Raw genomic sequence first — 23341 nt, 5'->3', positions numbered from 1 at the left:
GGCTAGTCCTAAATCCCCTACCGCACCTCCTTTACTACAGGACATCCCATAGGGTTTAATCTCTTCACCTCCATGGGGAACATGATCCCCCAAAGCCCTTGGCAGTGTTTTCATCCTTGCTGCTGTGCTGTCTCAATCCCACATGACTTTTGTTTCACGGGATGGGGTAATGAAAGCCTCCTGGAACCTGATGCTGTTGTGGGGCTGACACAGAGATGATGAGACATCACACCCCAAATGACGACTCTGCCCCACAGCACTCACACAACAACATTGTGGTGACAGAATTGGAGCAGGGATGGAGCATTGGAAGGCTTTGCAGATGGGGGAGCTGGAGCTGGATGAACTGTTAGTGAATAGGTGAATAATCTGTTACAATTTCTCGTCTATTTAAGCAGACTCTGAAGTCAACTCTTCAGAAGTGAAGACTGGTACCTGCTGCAGCTCTGTGTGCCTGCCTGTCTTTTGAACTCCTTCAAAGAGGCCTTTGTACTTAGTCAGGGAAATGAAGAGGGAGATCCCTGTGTAATGTCCATCTGTACCTTTCATTGCCCGAGGTAATGATGGATAAAGTGTCCTGGGGAGAGAGCACCTTTCCCCTCCTGGCACAGTGGGGGCCCCTTTGTCATCTTCCTTACAAYAGACACCTCGACACAGCAGCTTTCCCTGTTCCTCAAAGTGCCATTACTGTCTAGTTCAATTAAGTTACATACAATTAATGTCATTTTTTTTTCTGAGATAAAGCCATGCAAATGTCCATAGAGGAGTCAAAATGTCCAATTTAGGAAAGAATTTTGAGTTTTTAATGCCATTGATAGCATGCATGTCGTCAGAACTTCTCCAAGTAGTCTCTCATGACTACTTTCCTTCAAGTGTTTTTCTCTTAAATTATTGTTTTCAGTTGTTCATTAGTCCTGCAAAGTCAACCAGCCATTTTGTCTCAAATATTTGGCTAAGTAATAATTTCTAGAAAATTCTAGTTGTTGTGTATTGATCTGAATAAAAGTATGGAGCTTTAGAAAAGCACTGGGGTTGGATGGAGCCACGCAATGTTTGATGMAGAACAGACAGTTTGCTTCCAATTATCACAAATAAAAACTAACAGAGTACAGAAATGGCTGCAGGACTTCAGGAGAGTAAATAACCATTTGCAGATTTAATACTGGCTGTCATATCACTGTTTTGTGGGCTTTATTAATGACTKACTCGGCAAGAGGAGCCCTTTTTCTGCTCCTCCACAATCAGATGAGGCACGACATAGATGTGGTTTACATTCATCTAAAGTTAGAAGCCATGATGTAAAKCGCAGAAATAGACATGAATACAGAAAAAAGCCAAAATGTGTAATTTGAAAAATGTGTTCAACTAATTGCTGCACAATATCCTGCKTTCCAAAAGGTTCAAAGGAAGAGGGTTGTGGGTAGAGAGCCTAATGGGGCTGTTTGTTTCCTGGGGAGTAAAACACTGAGTCATAATGCTCATGGAACCCAAGAAAACAATTTGTGCATGGAACCTTTTAGCCTTCAAAACTAAGACAGAAATGCTGATAAAGAAATTCTGGGATCCAAAAGTCCTGTGAGTACTTGGAGTGGTGACATGATCTGTGCTGATTCCCTGTTTCCCATAGGGACATCTCTGACAGCTCTCATGGCACAGTGACATGGCATTGGCCCTTACACCCAGCACTGAGCTTCCCTGGATTTCCAGCTGGATTTCTGGTTATCACTCCTGCCTCATCACCAGGGTGTTCAGAAGAAAAGGAGGCTCAGGGGTGACCTTATCTCTCTCTATAAGTCCTGACAGGAGCCAAGTAGGGGTCACCCTCTATTCCCAGGTAACTGTTGGAAATTATACAACTTTACCAATTAATTGTTTTAATAAACTTTTGGAATTAATTTTTTAAATTATGTACATCTGTATCATAGTCACATAATCAGCAACATGACAAGAGGGCAGTCTTCAGCTGTTCCAGGGGAGCTCAGGTTGAATATCAAGAACAATTTGTTCGCAAACGTAGCAATTAATTCTTCTAACCCTTTACTAGCTTCTAGTTTTTAAGGCTMATTTTTCTGCCTTACCAGTCAGGTTTCAGCTGTATTCTTACTGGTTATGTTGCTTTTGATTTCCCTGGAAAACTATTTTTATTAATAGCTCTGAGATCTTGTACTAGCCTGTATTCATTAGTATGTGGCTTCTTTAGTGGTAGGAGTATTATATTCTGACTCACATTTCCCTAGTAATCCACGCTGCACAGATTTTTTTTCACAAAAAAACGTGATTAGACATTGTAATGGGCCACTCAAGGATGTGGTGTCACCGTCCCTAGCAATGCTTAAGGAAAGACTGAACGTGGCACTCGTGGTCTGTTTGACAGGGTGATGTCGGGTTATAGGCTGGACTCTAAACTAAATGATTCTGAGATTACTGGGGCTACATCACCAGAGCCTGGAGCAGCGCTTTGCCCCGCGCCGCCCCGCTCCTCCAGGGGAAGGGCCAAACCTGGACCGCTGCTCCAAGGAGCGCAGAAAGGAGAAAAGCGTGAAGACAGAGCACGCACCGAGGAAGGCAAGAACTCGATGCTCCTCCTACAGAACACACCCCCACCGCCGCCACCTCGCATCCTTCGCTGATTAAGCGCTAATTAAGCGTTAATTGTGCAGTTTTGCTCGCCCCCCGCCCCACCTCCTCGCCCCGCCCTCACGCGAAACGGCGGGAACGGGGCACGCGCGCGCTGTCTCCTCGCTGAGCACGCGCAGGAAGACTGACCCCTCCCGGCCGCCGTCCCGCCCCCTCCCGTGCCCCGGACGCCGTCTCGGCGGTCACTTCCGGCGGCGGCCCCGGCGCGGAGGCCCCGGTGTAGCCCTGCTCCGCTCGGGCCCGGCCCGCAGCCGGCCCAGCATGCCGGGGCGGTCCGCCCCGCACAGCCCGCCCGCCCCGCACCGCCCGCCTGCACGCTCCCTCCCGCGCGGCCGGCCCTTGGTCCCGGCGCTGCCTGCTCCCCGCCGCCGCGCCCCGGCAGGAACGTGACCGCCGCTCGGCGCCTGCCCTTGCGCGCGGCCGCGGGGCTGCCCGGTGAGTGGGGACACCTGGGAACGGGCCGCAGGAAGGTTTAACAGGGCCGGAGGGAGCCGCGCGGCTCCGCTTGGACTCGGGCGGTGTGGAGGAGACGGGGCCCGGGGTAACGGAGCTTGGGGTGACGGCCTGAGGCTCGTCCGATATCACCGGCTGTGCGGGCCGGGACTGTACTGGGCACAGGCGGTGCTGCCCTTATCTCTGTGTCCTCCCTGCCTCCCATCGCCCCGGAGGCTGGAGCCGCAATCACTGTCCAGCGAGGAGCCCCGGAGAGCTGCCCGTGGGTAAGAGGGTTGTGAGGCTTCCTGCTTGCTCAGCCTCTGGCCTTGCTTTTGTAGCGTGGCCGTGATGTGTCACCTTGTAGCTAGACCGCTGCTGGCTGGGTGTAGGAGTCTTTCTCGAGCATCAAACTTACCTGAGAGTTCCCCGTGGAATTGCAGTTCTCAAAGTGCAGCTGCAGTGTGGCTGCCTTGAACTGATGGTATTACGGTTATAGAATTTTCTTTCTAAAAGCAGATAAATACAGAGCATGTAGTTCTCTTGGTTTAATTAGAGTTATACTTAGATACCAACAGTACTGTCAGTTTACTAAAGTGATTAAAAGTGCTGTTTGGTGGGAGATAGGTTGTAAAACTGGGCAAAAGCTTAACAGAATCTGTATTTTAGCCATGGAGGCTCCCTATGATGGCACTGAGGTAACGGTGGTGATGGAGGAAATAGAGAGCACTTACACTTACACATCACCGGTACCATCCAAGAAGAAGAAGAAACATAAAAGTACTGGTGATCAAGGAGAAAAAACCAAGAAGCCTCGGTAAGTTCTTTCTGACTTCATTTAGCTCCTGTGTAGGGTGTGGGAGCAGCTTCCTTTGTTTCTGACATGAGTGAACATTGCAGTGAGCTTGAAACATTTCATAGTAGTAACGTGTAAACTATCATATGTGAAACATCTTGACACTTCAGGCCTGCTCTGACATTCTTTACAGGTGCCACTGTTGCTCAGTTTAGGGCTTGTTTACCCCAGAATAACTCACCTTAGTCTCTTCCTCAGAGGTTCTCTTTTTTTCTTCAGAGGTTCTCTTTAGAGAGTTTTCATTTGGTTAAAAAATGCATTTACAAATAAAAGTAAATATGACTTGCTTGTCACATGACCTTGAGACAAACCTAAACTTTATGGGTTTATTTTTCCCCAAGGAATTTATGTAGAATGACCTTAATATTTCGATTTCTTGGTGTGTTTTAGATCTGCTTATCTTCTCTACTATTACGATATTTACTTGAAAGTACAGCAAGAGCTTCCACACCTCCCTCAATCTGAAATCAACAAAAAGATCAGTGAGAGCTGGAGGTTGCTCAGTGTGGCTGAAAAGGGCTACTACTTGGAGAAAGCCAAGCTAGAGAAAGAGGGACTGGACCCGGTGAGTTGTCTTTCTGGAAGTTGTTTGGCTGCTGAGGAGAGGCATTTACTGCTTACCTACTACTGTGTGGGAGAGTTGTTTAACTGCAGATATCCCTGCTCAGAGCAGCCTGGAAAGAAGCTGTGTGAGACCACTGCCTCTTGCCTTTGCCTTCTGTTCAGKCAAAAGAGAATGTTTTGAAATCCAAGATGGATATGTCTGGTACCCACTCAAGGCAGTTATTTTTGTGTCCTGTCATCAGAGTGAGTGATGGTAAAGTGGGTGATAAAACCAGGTCTGAGAGGGATTCTGCAGGCTCTGTCATGGRGAGAAATTCCCAGCAAACTACTTCAGGAAACTGTTAGAACCTTAGGCACTAAAATAGATTGAGAACTGAGTCTCTTCCTTTTTCCATACTCATTTAATCCATCCTCTGGTTTTGCCTACAGAACTCCAAGGCATCCAGTCGAACCACAGTCGTCCCTGACATTCCAGGCTTCCGGAAGATTCTTCCTCGCTCTGATTATATAATTATTCCCAAAASCACTCTTCAGGAAGACAGGAGCAGGCAGGCGCTGGAGCTGTGCGTGACACAGACCCCGGCAGCATCCAAAGGCTTGGCGGCTCCCAGGAATGTCACCAGCGTGTCCCGTGACACTGTGCAGAGCATCCTTTCCGTGGATTGCAGCCAGGCTGGCGTCTCAGAGCAGTGCATTGCCATCGAGGGGCTGGCAGAGGACACGGCAGCCTTTGCCCAGCCTGAGGCTGCAGAAGAAGCTGTTACCTCCGAGGTTCTCTCGCATTATGTTGGGCCAGTGACAGAGAAAGTGGCTGGAGATATCCTCYTGGATGAGGCTTCTTTGGAAATAGAAGGACAGCCGTACCAGACAGCCCGGGTGGTTATTGAGGAGACTCTGGTTAGCAGCTCCACAGACATCTCCAATGGGAGCATCGCTGTGGCCCGTCCCCAGGTGCCTGATGGGGTGTCTGTGGTGACCGTGGTGACTGGGAGGGTAAGTTTTTCCCTTGACTCCTGCCAGGGTCTCACCTGAAACATTTGAGTGCTGTTTCTCACATTTTACTTGAGATCTTGTATTGCCCAGCCTGTTGATGCTCAGTGCTGAGAGAAACAGAAACTTTTGTAATCAGTGATACAAAAGTAACTCCATGACTGAGTTGTCTGTGCTTGTAGATCGACTCAGACATGTGCTTCTATCAGTAGTATCTTAACATGACTGCCTGAGTTTTAATTAATTGTTTCTTATAACAATATTTGGGGTATTGCAGTGCCAGTAATTTGGTTCCAGTGCCAGTATTGCAGTTGCGCTGCAAGATTTTGGTGAGAAAAAATGCTRCTGCTGTGCTCCTGATAGCTRTTTTCCTGGTTGCTGAGAGGTTGARGGGTGTCCTYTTAAGCTGTTAGGGATCAGGCATAGAAAACCTTAGAGAATCCAGCTTTTCACAGACTTGTTTTCAATTTCAAGGTGTGAGGARTTTGGTAATTTCCAGAGTATTTCTGGTAAGGCCATTGTTTTTGAAATGGTTGCTCCTGTGTTCTGGTCTCATTAGTCCTTAAGATATATTAATSTTCATGAGAGGGAGGGATATGGGTCACCATGTCTTTTGTTTTCTGCATGTATTTTCCCTTTGACTTCATTTTAGGATGCTGAAGAGAGTAGCTCCTCCACACCTGCAACACAATTTATTATGTTACCTTTGCCWGCTCATTCTGTTGTGGAGAACCCAGCATCAATTAAATTGGTAAGAAATTCAGAGTCTTGTATGGTATGTAAAGGTTTGGATGTATTATTGTAGATTCGTCTTAAAAAAGTTAGAGTGGGAGGGATTTGCTCATGGTTCAGTTTTTAAAGGAAATCCAATTTGGAGTCATCATATCAGTTGTTATATTTCATGTCCCTGGTGTTATGTCTTGCATAGGTTAAGGGGGTGTCTGACTTTCTACAGTGTCTTACAGGGGCCCATTTCTGCTGCCTTTTTCCTCAGGGAATTTTTGAAAACAGGTGGAGTAGATAAAGCTATTGCAACACATCTGGCCAACAGCTGTTTCTGTGTTGCCATCTACATCCACTACTTGGATGCATATTTGTCTTCATAAAAAGCCAGTGTCCATCCATTTAAGGGCAAGAATCTACTGTTATGACAGGAAAACGTGAACTCCAAAGCAGTTGCTYTGGCCACATGACAGGAGGGGAGCAGTGACCAAAAGTTTTGAGAAGCCATATGAAAGGCTGTGTGGCCTATTGCATGAGGGAGAACAGTATTATTTATCCAATCTAACCACTCCAGCCACCTGTGTTTTCATAGTCATTTTGGGACCTCATTGTACAGTCAGTACTGCAGCTCTGTTATATAAGCTAGCATCAAATCCTGTTTTCCAGGTTCTCTATGCTCCCAGCTGGTGGAACACTGCAGATATTTATAGTGGTGCATAGTGTGATGCTCTTCCAGTTGTCTCGGGGAGAATGGAAATACCTCAGGTTTTTGTTCCTGAGAAGTAGCTGGCCTAAATTGACTCATTTCTTTGACAGCAGCACTTGCATTTCTAGAAAAAAAATCTGTACCTAGTTAGGGAGTTACAGTACAACAGCTCCCTTGGGAGTGTTGAGAACAGGATATAGGGAAGTGCTGTGCTGACAAAAACTCARTGTGTTGTTGCAGTTGTCCTGGCAGAGATGACAGGTTCTGCTTTAGTTGTTTGTATAAATAGTGCCTGGTGATGCTGCTCGTGTTTCACTAGTTCAGAGCAAATTACAGGGAAGGATCAGGGAGTACTTGACTGGCCCATACAGCAACAAATTACTGACAAAACTGTCTCTGCATCATGAGTGCTTGTCTTCAAGGCTTGTTGCTCTGTTGTCATGAGTGTTAATCAAATCACCCTGTGGATTGTTGTTTGAATCGTTTTTGTACCATCTTACTATGATTTTTTGTACGCAAAAAGAGCTGTTGTATCACTGTAAATGCAAGATTAGCTTCTCCAGGAGGTTATGTGCATTGTTCATCTCTGCTCTGCAGGTTGAACTGAATTCTGGTAATACCAGAGGCTGTTGTGTAGTCTGAGCATTCAGACTTGGAGCAGTTATGGTGCTGACTCACCCTGACCCAGCTGTGTGGCTGTTGTTCTGTAAAATGAATAATAGTGGAAGGCTGGTGATTTGCCAAATAACATTTGTAAAGTGCTTATGAGGAAAAAGGGAGTGATCAGCACAGCTTTGTGGTTTTCRGGTCTGTAGAGAAATTCTTGACACTTCTTGTTTCAGACAACCACCTATACTCGCAGGGGACATGGAAATTGCACCAATCCTGGCTGYTCCTTCACTTACGTCACCAGGCATAAGCCACCAAAATGCCCSATGTGCGGGAGCTTCCTGGGAGGGAAATGGATCCCAAAGGTAAATTTGTCTTTCTTTTCCTGACTTTTTCAAAAAAAGTGCAGTTTTTGTGACTGCCTGTGATACTTCTAGAGTTGTAGATCTAGCACAGGAGGTTAGATACACCAAAATTGATCCCTGCACTTGTATTCCAGTGCATGTGCTAGAGCAAATCAGCATTGCAGAGGACACTTGGCCAAGGTGAGACCTGAAATCACCACACTTTGGGTAAAAATGCTCTTGTATCTGTTAGAACAGATGGGGCTGCATTTGGTAACTCACTGAGAGGACACACATTCTGGCCCTCTGCCTGCACAGTTCCTGTGACTGGAAGGTGTTGCCTGTTCTTGTTACAGCCCTAGCTAAGCTCAGCAGTTTGTTATGTGGTAACTCATATCTGCGTTTGAAATTCTTCTACAAATTTAGTTTTCTGTGGTGTTTCAACATTGTTTTCTTAACAGAAAAGAGGAATTCTCAACTRTAGTAGGTGTATGATCCTTTAGGAGCTTGTTAGTAAAATTGATCTAGTGGAAGCTGAAGTGTATTGGGTATTGTTGTCTCATGGCCATGTGTCTGATCGTTCATGATGTTCTGACCTCTGGCTGGAAGGAAATTTCCAGGTCTTGTAAAGCTTCTCTGAGTGGAAAAGTCTTTCTCCACATGGTACCTACTCTGCTTAAGTTACTGGCATCTCTACTAGCTGTGTACAGCAAAACTCACTTGATCCTTAAACCTTGGCATTATTCTGATAATTAGTCAGCTCTGAACAGATGTGCATTGTCTGAAATAAGACTCCACAGGCACAATTTAAAGGATGTTCTCATTGTGAAAATTGGCATTGACATTCAGTGGCTTTGTATGGATTTTTTTCTGAACCTTTTGTTTTGTGTCTGGATCCATTAAACATTCAGGGGTGAGCACTCTTTTGGGCAGCTTACAAACTCTGTGATGTTTGAGCTGTAKGCTGGGCTTCCTGTGTGGTAGGGTACAAATAGTGATGGTGACATCTTTGCTTTTGTTTGGTAAACTTGCTGAGGTAGAGAGATGGCTGAATGCAARAAGTATTTCTGGGTTCTGCCTGAACATGGCATGTCTGCTTCTGTTCAATCCTACATTGGTTAGAGCTGAAAGGTTTAAGAGGGAGTTTCCTTTTTGTCTWTCAGACTTACTCTGCAGTGCTGGGAACAGATTTGCTGCAGTTCCATTTGTTTGTATGGTGTCATGCCTTAAGRAAAACATGCACCAGGAGTTTCTTTTTAACTGACATTTAACTTTGGTAGAACTGAAACAAAGTATATATACCTTCTTGTTAATTAGAAAGGTTAAAATATTTTTTTTTAAACTGAGATTTTTCTTCTCAATATGAACCCTGAAGTGAACTCTGACTAAATGTGTTCATCATGGCAAAATCCTTGGATTTCATTTATGATATATTTTTGCATATTACTARTTCAGTGTTCATTGTATAATGACTTCTGTAGCCTTAGTCTTGGAAGTAACATTCTTAACATAAAAAAAATTTCCTAAGTAATCTTGTTTCCTGTCTGGCTCACATGCTTGCTTTTCTGAAAACATGTATCCAAAAGATGCAAGTTCTCTGTTTTAACTCCTTTTGATTCCTCAGTAATGTAGAAGAATAGACAGCATCAGAGAGCKGAAGCCATGAAAGAGGAGCGTAGGAGGTGGGCCCTTGGTACAGAGGGTGSTGGGTGACACTGTGATGTTGATGCTAATGGTGATATTTGAGGGAGTTTAGGAAAGATTGATTCTTCAAAGTAAACAWTGTCTAAAAATAATACACAGAGAGYCAAGAGGCCAGATACAATGTTAKCAGGGCYCTTRCTGTTGTAGGAGTTGCTGKCTGTCTACTCACATAGAATTCACTGCTTAAACACTTAAGATTTTGCTGTCTTGATCCAGCATTAAATAGACTGCAAGGAAACACGGCATATGTGCAGGGAACTTGCTTATCTGTGAAAGCTGAAAGCTCTGAAATGTGATTTTCTCCTCGTTTTCAGGAAAAGCCACCAAAAAGCAAATCTGAGCCAAATTCAGGCACCTCTCTTAAGACTCCAGCAGCTAAAAGAGGTCAGCAGTCAGTCCTCCCAGAACCCACGGCCGTTAGTGAGAGTTCCTCCAAGTCTGCCTTGGAGAGCTCTGAAGCTGTCAGCCAGCTGCTGAATGCCGTGCCTGTTGGAGGGCAGATGCCCGAGATGGAGTGGGAGGAAGTGATCATCTCTGAGGGCCACTTTCTTCCAAATAATGTCCTTGCTGAAGACAGGAGAAATGCTGTTGGAGTGGTGCTGGGCCAAGAGAGCCAGCGGCAAGGAGACGCTTCTTCGGAGCAGGCAGAGAAAGGAAGTGTAGGGCTGGGGATGTCAACGTCTTCTGAAGTGTTGAGTCCAAATGCCTCTGTGAAAAAGCCAGTGGTGGGGTGAGTCAGTTTKCCATGTGTTATGGAAGCATATGGTATCTATTGTGTGCTCATGGGACTAGTCCAAGGAGTTGAAGGATTGTTCCTTTGAGTCTTCGTCCGTCAGAACTAATATTTTTTTACGTGACAATTAAATTGTAGACACAGGGCACTGTGCRGCCTTAGCACTGTCTCTCCTTCTATTGCAATAGCTGTGATTAGTGTACTAATAAAGCACAATTCAGGGAAAAAAGGGAGTCTGAAGCTGAGGATAAATCGATGGAATATTTTTCCACTTGTAGCTCTTGTCTTTCAGARTGGATGCAACACACAAGGGRCAAGAAGTAAAGAGTAAACCAAGASCCAAGCCCTCCTTGCTGGCTGCAGCCAGACCCATGCGAGCCATTCTGCCTGCTCCAGCCAGTGTGGGGAGAGAAGCCAGCACGGAGCAGCCGAGCAGCAGGCAGGCCTTTGCAAGTACTGGTAAAAGCAGCATTCTCTGGTGTGCTTTGGGAGCTGTTGTCTTTCCTCACCATGTASAAGTGGTGTCTGTCAGTAATAAGATAGGTTTTAAAAGAGGTTGCCTATGCTAGAAGAAAGACGCTTTGTCTCTGCCTGAGAGTGTAGTAAATAGGCCATTAAACACCTGCTTGGGTCATTTCAAGCTCAGAGGAAAGATCTCACATGACTATAGTGACATTTACCAAAGATGTCAGAAAGGAACAGTTCCTGTTTTCTCACATTTAACCTGGTGCAACTCTTTCCTYCTTCTAGACAAGCTTTCCCCTGTAAGAACATCAGGCTTGAAGCCCAGTACCCTGAAACAGTTGGGCCAGTCAATTTTGCAGCCACCAACTGCTGAGGAACAAAAGGTTATTCTTCAATTCAAATTATTTTCCTGATATTTTTTGTGGGGGAGTGTTTTATTTGTGGTTTTGTTTTGTTGTTTTTTTTTTTTTCTCTCAGGTGAGTGATATGTCCTGAGTGAAAAATAGAGCATAAAAATGTGGCAGCCTTATGATGATGAGATTTGTGACTGGCAATTTTTATGATATGGCTGTGTAGTGGAATGAATGCTTGGTGGCTGAGCRTGGGAACTGAGCTGAGAGATGCTTTTGGACAATCCTGCTGCTGGTTGATTTGAAAAGCTCCCAGCTATTTCCAGAACATGCATTCAGAATCTGCTGGTGCTTTGATAATCTGACATGGAATATTGAGTACTGAGCTTTTCAATTGTAAAATAGGACTGAGTATGCCAAGATGCTGGAATGAATTGTTATGAATTGTAATGTCTTAGCATGCAAAAGTGTCTTGTGGTATTATGGATATTAAATTAACATTAGTTAATTTCTTGGGGGCAGGAATGCTAATCGATATTGATAACTGATTTATCTATGTATTCAGTAGTACGTGTCTCATGGGTGTTGTTTTTTCTGCTTTCAATCTCTAGCTCCACAGTGCTGTGGCAAGTGGGGCATCTCAGGTTAAAGTTGTGGAGGTGAAACCGGACATATTYCCTTCCTACAAGTACAGTTGCACCGTAACTTTGGTGAGAATTTTTCAAATAGTGTGACTTCTGCCATGGGGAGTGTCCTCTCTGGGATGAGAATGTTCTGGGACTTSTGTTTTACTGACTTGCAGAAATTATATCTCATTTTAATGTGAAAAAATCAGTAATTTGTAKGTAATCTCTAGACCTGTGCTCTTTTTTGTAGTTATGTTTGGGACCTTGTTAAGAGCTGGATTTTAACTCATGTCCAAGCATAATCCCCATCCCCTTTTTCAGTTCAGCAGGGAGGATCAGGGGTTTCTGAATTAATTTAATGTGCTTCTGGTCTAGGGAACTGGCCCCAGAATGTTTAAGTGCCAGTTAAAGGATTCTGTGCAAAGTGACAGGGCTTACTATTGATCTTTAATGAAGATGTTATAAAGTGGGGAAAAGTCGTATCATAATCTTTTTTTAGAATCTTGTTGGCATGTAATTCTAGAGTCATTCAGGTTGGAAAAGACCTYTAAGATCATTGAGTCCAGCTATTAAAAGTGAAGGTCAGCAAACATCTCTTTTGTGTCATTCAGGATTTGGGATTAGCAACATCACGTGGCAGAGGGAAATGCAAGAACCCCTCCTGCAGTTATGTTTATACAAACAGGCACAAGCCACGCATCTGTCCAAGCTGTGGGTACAACCTTGCCAAAGACAGGACTGAGAAAACAGCAAAATCTCTGGTAAGGTTCATGCTGGTTTCTTGTATCAAATGTCTGCTGTGAGCTGGGCAGAGAAATACCTTAGTTTGCAAGTGCCTGTGGGAACATGTTTTGTTTTTAATTTTCATTATGGTAAACTTTTCTAGGGGAATGGTTCCTATTTAAAATATCTGTGATGTTTGTGCTTCCAATTCCTGTAGTGGAGGTACTTTAGGCCGAGTGAGTCTGAGCACACCCAGTGCTACCACTGGGTGTCTCCTTAACTTTAAAATTTTTCTGTTGTGTCAGTACATTCTGGGAAAATCAACCCTGAAGTCACATTATTGCTGTGTCAGCTTTGTTGAACTTCAGGCTTCATCAAGAAACTCCCAAGTATGCTCTGCTTTGTGAGCAGTTTGGAGGYAGTGTCAGTTAAGTTAGTACATCTTGTATTAGAGCTTCCTGTTTTTAAGGGYTTGTAGAGCAACTTACTTCCAACATGAATTTATTTCTGGCTCTAGGGTTTTTTTTTTTTCAGATGTATAAATATGTTTTCAGTTGTCTGCTGTTCTGTGTGGATGTAATTAATTCTGGTTTTCTTTTTTTTTTTGTTTTGCCTTTGCAGTCTCAAAGGTTAGCTTTTCTCATACTGAATTGTCATCTTTTGAAAAAAGTAAATGAAAAAAGGAGTTTTTCTGCTCATAGTTGAAATGCCTACTCAGCATATAGAAAAAATTTTAGTCTTTGTAGTAATGTGACTCATCCACTTGCCTTTTTTTATTTTGAAGAGCAGAACTTTGTTTAGTGGTTTTGTATTTTTTTCTTCAGAAGCACAAACAAACGGAGATGGCCTGTGTGAAACACACAAACAGCTGTGTAAGGAACAGCAGTGTGCTTAGCTCAGCTTGCATTCTGAGAGGCATGTGGCTTGTCTCTTCCTCATTTAATTTTTTTTCTCATTTTCTAGTTCTAGATGTGTTTAACATTCCTGTCACACAGTTCGTTGTTGTCTCTGGGCTTTTGTCTGATCCTTTATCTCGTTGCCAGACTAGTCAGAAAACYAGGTTGAAACACTGGCAGAAGAGTTTCAGTGATTAAACATCAGCCTGTTTGTGCTCTCTCTGTTCTTCTGGGACATCTGGAGTTTGGTTCTGTTGTGCTTGTGCATTTTGTTGTGACAGCATGTGTGAGTTGGAGAAGGGTAGAGTAGCTGATTAATTGTTATTGATTAGTATGTTCTGTATATCACAGCCCTCAGTTCTCGTGTAGTATTTGTCTCCTCCAGCTTCTGGAGAGGCGTGCAGGCTTCCCTGAGCCTGATAACCTGTGGAGAAAACCAGTGATGAGTGGGGGTTGAAGTGATGAGTGTTTATAKACCTGTTGGTGGCTATCCTCACCTTGATTCCCAATCCCTGCACTAACACTCCAGTTTAATGGCCAATCTGGTAGTGTAGGAGTTCCTGAAGGGCTGGGCTGTAGTAAGTATTTTTGTTGAAGTAATTTGGGCTTGAAGATCCTGTGTGGAGTCAATGATTSAGTAGTAGAGTAGAAGTTAAGTTCACTGAGTGTAAAGGTTACCATTTGTCTGCTGTCTTTTGTGACTTCTTTGGGCTTCTTAATATTTCATCCCCATGCCTGCCTAGTTGGATATGTTGCTTTCTAGGAGGTCAGTCCAGGTCAGTCTGATGTGCTGAACACCAGCGAGCCCCTRACGCCATCCCAGAAGGAAATCCAGCGTCAATCCACGCTGCAGCTGCTGCGCAAGGTGATGCAGATCCCCGAGAATGAGTCGGAGCTGGCAGAGATCTTCACCCTCATCCAYGAGCTCAACAGCTCCCGGGTCTTCCTGTCCAACGTGAGTGAGGAGACAGTGACCATCGAGCAGACATCCTGGTCCAACTACTACGAGTCTCCATGTGTGCAGTGCCTGCTCTGCAACAGCCCCTTGTTCAAAGGGGGACACAAGTAAGATTCTGCTCTGGACTTTGCCTCTTTCAACCTCATGCTGATTTTCTTTGTTTCAAGCRTGCTTGAAATAATATTTGCTTTAGCCCCTGGTAGTGAAGCTGGTGAAAGTGACACTGAATAGGCTAAATGTGTGTGGAAAGAGTTTAGCAGGATCAAAGAGTAACAGCTAAGTCTAGATGTAACTTTTTTATTATTGAAACAGAGCATTTTCATTAGTCATCCCCTTTTTGTTTTCCGTTCTAATGCTTTGAGGCTGGGAAAGGAAAACTTTTGGGTTTGCAGATGTGCATTATGTGATTTCCCTTTTCTCTCTCTCCCTGATCTGAATATTTCCTGTGTGGATCTTTCTGTTTATGATGTTTTCATTCCATTCGTTTCTTAGTGTGTGYGTGAGTGAATCCTTTCTTGGAAAAAATATGCAAATTGAAACCTGGAGGATTTACAGAAACTCCCAGTGCAYAGGTTATTTCCTTAACCAGATTTGTATGAAAGCCTGTAGGATATCTCCTCACTGAGTCTGCTAGACATCCTCCTGTTTCTGAAAGCATGATCTAAAATATTTYCCACAGCAAAATGTCAGGGAGTTTAATGTTGTGTTTCTTTTTTCCGCAAAAAAAAAACACCTTGATAACAAATGATGGATGTTTGCTAATTGATCTAATTGAGGTCTTTCCAGAAGAGAAACTTTTTATGCTCTGTAGTTTTTTCAGAACAGTGCAATCTCCCACCCTGTCCCTCACCTTCGGATGTACCAACCTGTGCATTGTAAATCCTTGTCTGTGCCTGGCTGCTTTGCAGTGCTCTGCATGTGGGACTCTCCCATGTGTCTGCAAAGGCTCTAATTGAAGCCCTGCCGGTGGGAGGGAGGTGACTTTGGCTTTGATTCCCGTTTTCTCCTGTGGACAGCAATATTTCTGCCACTGGCACTCTTCTGTCTGAACTTCCCTGTTGGCAGTTGCACTGTAGAGGACCAGACCTTTCTGGGTCTCTSTGTGCTGGGACAGGCTGTCAGGTGGAATATGTTACTGATCACCACAGCAATGGGACAGACACTTCTCACAGGGCAGCTGGAGCCATAGGTTTTCTCCACCTCTYCAATAGTATGTGCCCAGCCTGTGTGGAGCTGGAGGGATGCTGTAGTGCTGGTAAAAGAATGTGACCAGTGACCTTTCTCTGCCAGGGAAATCTATTTTAAAATGTAACTTTTCCTGGTGTGAAATGATGTGGTGAACTGGMTTAGATTTACATACTAAAGAACTCCTGTCAACTAGAATGTCTAAAGTTACTGAAGGGCTGGGCTAAAAAAAAAAAAACCCTTCACTCTGGCTTCACTCAGAGTGTTTTTTTTGTTGTGTGTTGCAGTTCCCTTGCCGGTCCTCAGGAGTGCTGGCTGCTGACAGCCAATCGKTTACAGGTGGTTACAGCTCAGGTCAAAGTATGCTTGAACCTGCAGTGTCTGGCCCTCCATAGCTTCACTGACATTTACACAGGTAGGAAAGTTGTGAGCATACCAACCTACAGCACGACTACAGCCTGAACCCTTTGGAACTCTTGGGATTGTGTCAGGGCATTGTCCAGGCAAAGAAAAACTTGCTTGTTCCCTTCCCCAGTGTACTAAATTTGAGTTTTTTTTTTAATTGATTCTGCTTATTCTGCAAGTAAATCTATATTTGTGAGTGCAAACCTRTGAATATTCTGGYGAGGARGACCTTGCCTTGATTCACTGGTGTMGRTCTCYTCTGTATGMAAGTTGAATTCTGCAAGGCACCCCCTGAGACCATAGTCAGAGATATCTCTGGAGAGCGCTGTTTCTCAGTGCTGCCTAGTGAGGAGATGGATTGGCTGCTGTTCCTTGTCGCTTTTTAAATTCAAAGACAAGTCTGTGAAAGGGGCTCATCTTTCAGCAAGGAATTGGGCACTTCAGAGGGGCAGAAGCACTGTTTGTGTTTCCATTATTCTCTGAACTGTACTCACGTGAGTGTGTTGTGTTTCAGTAAGGAATATATTTCCTTGTGAGGAAGATCTGGAACCCTAGAGACAATAACTGTCTTGTTTTAACTGCAGGCCTTTTCAATGTGGGTAACAAATTGTTAGTGAGCTTGGATCTTCTGTTTGCAATCCGAAACCACGTTAAGCTTGGAGAGGATCCCAGAGTGGCTGTTGCCAATATCCTTGACTCTGTCCAGGAGCAAACCGGTGGGTTTTCCTTCTTGTTTTTTACCATAACATGTGACCTGCTGATGTTAGGTTATAAAAAGGCAAGCCTCATCTATTTTAGTGTGGTATGTTTCTATTAAATCACTTCCTAAACCAAACAGTACTTCTGTGACTGCTTGTTTGTAACAATTCTCTAGATTATAGGTTTGATTTTATCCTGTATAGGAGAGCCCTACTACCTCTCCACTGGCTCTAGGAAGTGAAAACTGTAACAGTGACATGTTGTCCTTTCAGAAAAAAGCCTGAGTCCTGATGAGCAGAGTCAGCTCCAGGAGCTGCTGTGCAATGGTTACTGGGCCTTTGAATGCCTGACAGTCCGGGATTACAATGATATGATCTGTGGAATATGTGGCATAACCCCCAAGGTGGAAATAGCCCAGAGGAATACAGAAAACGTCCTGGCACTGAAAAACATAGAGGTAGGTTTTTCTCATACTTCGCATTCTGTTTGTGTTTAAAAGAGATCATAATGATTTTTTTCTGACTCTGGTCTTTGTGATGCACAATAAGTACATGAGACTCTTTTGAGTGGTTTTCTGCTGATGCCTGACAAGAGGATGTGGCTGAAGCAGTGATGCCTGTGCTTCCTCTTAGAGATGTTGATGCATAGTTCAGGGAAAGCAAGATCCTCTGTCCCTGRACCACAGCTTTTGTTCCTAGGAGGAGAATGTAGCATGTCTGGCTTTTATGTCAAATACGAGAAATTTTGAGTCTTACCCAGTGAAAAGTGATTGTGGGAAGCTTTAGAAGACTGAAAGCATCTTGTTGGATTTGGGCTGAGCACTCTCCTGGATAGTCCTCATGCTTTGAGTGAGACTGACACAAAACTGTCAAATTAATTGTGATTAATGTATTTGACCACTGTGTTTCTTGCTCTCTGTAGTTTACTTGGCCTGAATACTTGCCATCGAATGAAGTGAATGTAGAAGACTTTTGGTCCACAATGGAGACAGAGGTGATTGAGCARGTGGCTTTTCCTTCTAGCATCCCCATCACAAAGTTTGATGCCTCTATTGTTGCTCCTTTCTTCCCGCCATTGATGAGAGGGGCAATGGTGATCAATACRGAGAAGGACAAGAACCTGCATGCACAGCCAGTGCCAGGTAATGGCTCAGGTTGTACTTACTAAGAGAGTGCTTGATATGTTGGTGACTTCAGTCCTGGTGATGGTTAAAGTTAAAAATTACTGATTTCATGACACTTTAAAAGTTATGTGTGCTGAGAAAAGATGGAACATTGGGATGATTTCAGCTGTTCTCAGGCTACTTGGCTGCTTGAGGCTTGGCTTGTCCTGTGAAGTTTGGATGCACTGGTGGGCTCTGATGCATTTGAGATGTGGAAGACATGAGGGCATTACACCTCAAATGAGATAGGGTCTGATTGCAGAGGGATGTATGSATATCTTGAATGCCAGTCAGTGTTTGTTTCATGTTAGACTGATACTTGGACTGGGGGAGTTACAGGCAGAGTTTGGTGTTACAATCTCAATAAAGAAATAAGCTTTTACAGAACTTGAGAAAAGRCTAGGAAAGTGGTGTGCTAGTCCTGAACAGAGTTGTCAATCTTCAGTATATCCACTGCCTRCTGACTGCATGGAACAGGAAACAGTGAGAGGAATAAGCTCAGATGTATGWGAGCTAAGATCAGTTAGCACCTGGTTCCCTTAAGAATTTAGGTATTGGGTATAAGAAAACTGGCTTTGCATGCTTAACAAGTGTGTGAGATGACTTTGCAGACAGGTCTGCAGCTGTTTCAGACTTGGGCTGCAGAAGAGCAGTGTGGGCTTTTGTGGAAGTGGAGCTCCAGAGAAAGARCCAGGGAGATGGGAAAGCTGAGCCWGGAGCAGCTCAGTCCSAAGGCTGCAGTCACATTTATCTCTGCCCTTCTTCACTTGGTTATCYTCACGTCAGTCGTTTAAAGGTTACAGATGACAGGATAGACAAGTGTTTATGGAGTCTGCAGCTCTGCTGGGCTCAGACTGGTGACCTCAGCAGTGCAGGGCTCGAGACAAGTGTGGGCTGTGACGCGCTTTGCAAGTAGAACTGTTCACAGCTTTCTCGGGCTGGCCGTGGGTTGTGCAATGTTCTGTAGTTTTCATAGGAAATTATTTTGGTAACTTCCCTTCCTGAGAATGGGTGGTGAGACTTGTTTCCTGCCTTTGCAGGTAATGGGAGTGCCTTGGTGAGGCTCCTGCAGGAAGAAGTCTTCAGACCTGAGCTGATAAACTCTTACAGTAAGGAAGAGCTGCAGAGCTTTCTGACACAGTGTGGCATCCCCTGGGAGGCATCACAYACAAAGGTAATGGCTTGTTTGCCCGCACACAAGCCTGCAGGAGGGGAGCTGTTCTTCAGTGTCTTTCCCTCATCCACTCTTGCCATCCTAGACAATTAATTTCTCATTTCACTGCACCAAGGGCAGGGATGGGTGCCAKCAGGTTATGGGATAACTTACACATGGTGAAATAAATTGAACCTKTGTGGGCTAGAAGAAAGGAAGCCTGTAATTACTTTGTCACTAGCTCAGCATTGTGTAATTGCTTGTCATCCTCATGGCKCTGAGTGTGGGATTAGGAAGTTATTGGATGAAGTGCAAATTAGGATTTGGGAGACCTTGCATGCAGCCTTTTCCCTCTCTGCAGGAGTCTGTTAATTTTAGCCACTTTCTCTGGGCTCTGTCTTTTCTAGGAAGAGCTCTGCTACTCCCTCCTGGCTCTGTATGAGTTTGTACAGAATGGGACAAGCATGTCACCACCTGCTCATCACACAGGAGGGAAAATCTACAAAGTGTGTCCACATCAGGTAAGGAAGGATGAAACTACAATTTTTTTTCCTTCCTTGGCTATGCACTATTTGACTAACCAGCATGGAACTTCCTTATTGGATAGAAGCAATGGAATGGTCTTCTCTGAGCCTTGGGAATGAAACATGTTCCTCGTGGCTTGGAGAATGAGCAGTCCTTCAGGAGATCTCATGATCTGAAACCTGATTTTAATGTTGCTACTGAGGCAGAGTTTAAAACTGTCTCTTCCTGWACAAGATCAAGTGAATGTGTATGAGGAGGAAGCAGAGTATCTTTAGAGAAAGTAGCTGTCTGGTTACTCTAAAATCTGGAATGCTGGAAAGGAAGCTTAATTTTTTTAAGGCTAGATTTTTTTGCTGTAAATTTTCAGTTTTATTGTGCTGCTGATGTTAATCCTTTTTTTTTTTCCCCAGGTTGTGTGTGGGTCCAAGTACATAGTAAGAGGAGAAAATGCCCGGGATCAYGTGGATTTGTTGGTATCTTCACGTCACTGGCCTCCAGTGTATGTTGTTGATACAGCCTCTTCAGTGGCACTRTGTGCAGACCTCTGCTGGCCTGGCCTGACCTCCCAGATGTGGGGGAAGAACCAGGGCTGCTTCTCTGACCCCATGGAACCTCCAACGGTTAGTTATKTCYTTRTTCTCTGCTGTGCCAGTCCAGTRTGGAAAAGTTTCRAGGGAGATTTAAAATTAACTGCCCYCTGCCATATGTAACCTGCATTGTGCCTCAAGAYAATTTSATAGAATTACAGARTGATTTGGGTTGKAAGGGCCCTTAAAGCTCATMCAGTTCACTCCCGTGCCATGGGCATGGTCACWTYSCACCAGCCCAGGCTGCTCAGATCCTGTCCAACCTGGCCTTGAACACTGMCAGAGGTGAATTTGACCTGACAAGTGTCTCCTGATTTAAACTTTGGCAGTGTATCACTTCTAAGCATAGCAGAATGTATTATGTAYTGCCTGAGGCATTGTGTTTGATTAATTTTCCTTAATAGGAAGAGCTGTGCTGGGAATGCACTGTAACAGTTCAGATCACGAACTTTGGAGCACGTCACTTATTTTGACACAGCARCTCACTTTCCAAACTGCTGCTATTCCTTGAGAAGTGGGAGAAAAGRTGGTTCCTAGTGCCTTGGGATTATCTGAGGGCATACAAGTGAGGAGGGAGTGTACAGGCCACCGTTGTGGCTTTACAGGGAAGCCTGGATCGTTTAACCCTCCCTCTGCCCTGGCTTGTAGTGTTGGTTGGAGTTTGGCCAGCCAGTAGTTTTGTCTTCTCAGCTGTGGGGAGGTTACTTGTTCTACCTGGTGGGTGTGTGTGTGTTTSTCCCCCAGTAYGTGTCCTGTCCTGAACTGTTGGACCAGCACTACAGCGTAGACATGACGGTGGCTGAGCACTCCCTGCAGCACCCAATCACCAAGTCATCCACTCGCCGAGTTGTCCACACGGGCTCAGAGCAGAGCAGTCCCTGGGACCCCACGGCTCGGCACCACAGCATCTCCCTGTGCCGGGAGCTGGAGCCCTACRGCGCCATCATCGCCGCCATCAACGACAGCAAAACCAGCAACGTCCGCCAAAGGCCCATCACCTTCGAGAACCCCACGCACTATTACCTCTACAACCGCCTCATGGACTTCCTCAGCAGCAGGGAAATCGTCAACAGGCAGATCCAGGAGATCGTGCAGAGCTGTCAGCCGGGGGAGGTGGTGATCCGTGACGCGCTCTACCGGCTCGGGGTGGCCCAGATCAAAACAGAAACAGAAGAGGATGAAGAGGAGAAGCAGSAGGAGGATAGAGGTTGCTGAGTAACAAAATAGCTTGTTGGTTGCTCTGGTTGTGTGGATGGGTAGGCTGAGCCAGCTTTTGCATCTGTCTGGCTTGAGAGTTTATTTTTACAGGTTGGAGATGTGATGCTGATGGCTTTGACTGCTGTTACTGACCAAAGAGCTCTGTGCTTCCATAGCATCGTGATAGCTGCTGCGAGCATGGGTCTGTCATACCCTTGCAGAAGGCTGCAACTGCCTCCCAAGGCATGTGATGGACCTGCTCCTATTCAGGGCTGTGGGATGTTGCCCTCCCTGCAGCTGGAGAAGGGAGAGGTGTTGCTGGTAGCAGGGAGTATGCGTGGTCAAGCCCATACAGGTTTTTTAATTCTGAATCTTGCTTGCTGACTTCTTTGTGCTTATTGGTGGCAGGGCTGGGGGTGTGGGACCAGGCTTGAAAGTTAGATGGCTGCAAAGATTTCCCCCAAAACATTCTGAATAAGTGAATTTAGGATAGTGACTCCTGCCTTGGTARTCTTGCAGAGCTCTCATAGGCATTGGCTGCAAGGAGTCTGGAGAAGGAGGAGCTGTGCTGCTTCAACCTGCTGAATCTGGGGAGTCTCCCTGGAGGCTGCACTCCTGGGTTCAGGATTGAGATTGCTTTGGCTGAGGAAGTTTCTAGAGTTGTTTGTYCCTTCACATGAGCACTAATAATTTAGAAGCCAAAAGGTACAGTGAGTGCAATGTGTTGTCTGTGGTAAGGAAAGAACTGAGCCCCAGAGCAGCCAAGGGGTTGGAGGACAGTTTGCTGTGCAAGGGGGTGGCTGTGGGGAGGGGAAGGACACTCAAACACTCTGTGGGATCAAGGAGGAACAATGAATGCAGTGTCATCAGAGCGAGCAGGGTTCCATATTCCACCCTCATGGTTAAACTGGGAGAGCTGCACTCACACGTGCAATGTCACCACTCTGTCAGGTGTCACAGAGTGACATGCCCTGCCCATGTTGTCACAGTGCTCTGGGGGTTGGAGGAGTCTCCTGCTGCCCAGGTTGTTTTGTCAGCCCCTTGAGAGGAGTTGGGATGAGACCTCTGCCTCTGCAGCATAACCTGAAGAATTCCTGGGGCTGCAGGTGCAAAGCTGTGCTGTCATTGCTGCAGCTCCCTTCGGTCATCACTGGTGGTGAAGGTGGGTGGATGTTTGCTGTGACCCCCAGAGGAGAGAAGCAGAATGCCAGACTGCTAAATTGCCATCTTGGAGTTTATTTTGTCTGAGTGAGCAATGGGGAAGATTCTGAGGCTTGCGGTGTGGTTRAAAACTCCCTTCTGTGAAGGGGAACCTATTGAGTACCGTACTGTTAAAGTAAATGTATTRAGTCTGAGCAAATGCAGTAATCATGGCTTGGGGTTTTTCTGTTAAGAACATTAACTTATTATAAGAGACATTAGTGACTTTTTTCAGTCAGTGATAAAGTTTAATAAATTATCTCCAATTTTTGGGGTGAAACTGTGGTCAACTGACTTGGGTTTGGTTTTTTTTGTGTACAAGACCTGGATGGCTGCAGTGGGAAAGGGCACAAATACTGCTGAATTTCTTCTGCATTTACCTTGGCATTGCACTTTCTCCAGAGACTGCTCCATGTGCCACATGGTGGCTTGTCAGATGTCACATCATCACAACTGAAATTACACACCATTATATCCATGCACAGGATCTACTTCAGAGCTTTAAAATCTTGTTTTTAATAAGTTTTTGCATTACAAGAATGTGAGTGGTTTTGAGAACTGGTACTGAGGAACAGAGTTGTGGGGTGAGTAGGTAGGCCAGTGCATCACCCCAGCTCTGAGCTGTTTCCCTCTGAGAACAGTCCTTAGAGCCCTGGAAGAGACTCGTTTTGTTAAACATTTTATTTTTTATAATGCTGACAGAGTTACATTAGTTTTCATTTAGTAAGGAGGAATGAATCACTTGGTGTTAGCATAAAACCAGGTTTAAAAGAATCAGAAGTGGCCCATGATGGAACTGCTCAGAGTGTGAYAAAGGCCACCTGCAATGCAGTTGTAGTTTGCCTGAGCCCTGTCAGTTGTAGTTTGCCTGTACCTGGAAYAGAGATCCTTTACCCACCTAGTCAGGTGAAG

The 23341-nt window shown here is 45.0% G+C and overlaps 1 protein-coding gene across 1 annotated transcript; it reads left to right on the top strand.

The window, feature by feature from the left end:
* The first annotated feature begins 2818 nt into the window (after positions 1 to 2818).
* Positions 2819 to 22137, top strand: HMGXB3 (HMG-box containing 3). Its single transcript, XM_057376033.1, has 20 exons — positions 2819 to 3072; positions 3739 to 3886; positions 4316 to 4490; positions 4919 to 5482; positions 6132 to 6230; positions 7751 to 7882; positions 9880 to 10295; positions 10591 to 10757; positions 11049 to 11146; positions 11725 to 11823; positions 12351 to 12500; positions 14122 to 14423; positions 15789 to 15916; positions 16491 to 16622; positions 16878 to 17062; positions 17527 to 17746; positions 18808 to 18941; positions 19328 to 19441; positions 19856 to 20065; positions 20777 to 22137. Exons 2-20 carry the CDS (start codon positions 3741 to 3743, stop codon positions 21245 to 21247), a joined length of 3942 nt encoding a protein of 1313 aa, XP_057232016.1. The 5' UTR covers positions 2819 to 3072; positions 3739 to 3740; the 3' UTR covers positions 21248 to 22137.
* Positions 22138 to 23341: the final 1204 nt, after the last annotated feature.

Source organism: Malurus melanocephalus, unplaced genomic scaffold (genome assembly GCF_030028575.1).
Source record: "Malurus melanocephalus ecotype Western Australia unplaced genomic scaffold, MMel_1.1 scaffold_269, whole genome shotgun sequence".
NCBI classification, from domain to species: Eukaryota; Metazoa; Chordata; class Aves; order Passeriformes; family Maluridae; genus Malurus; species Malurus melanocephalus.
The sequence above is the reverse complement of the archived record's forward strand: the minus strand, read 5'-3'. Positions and strand labels throughout refer to the sequence as shown.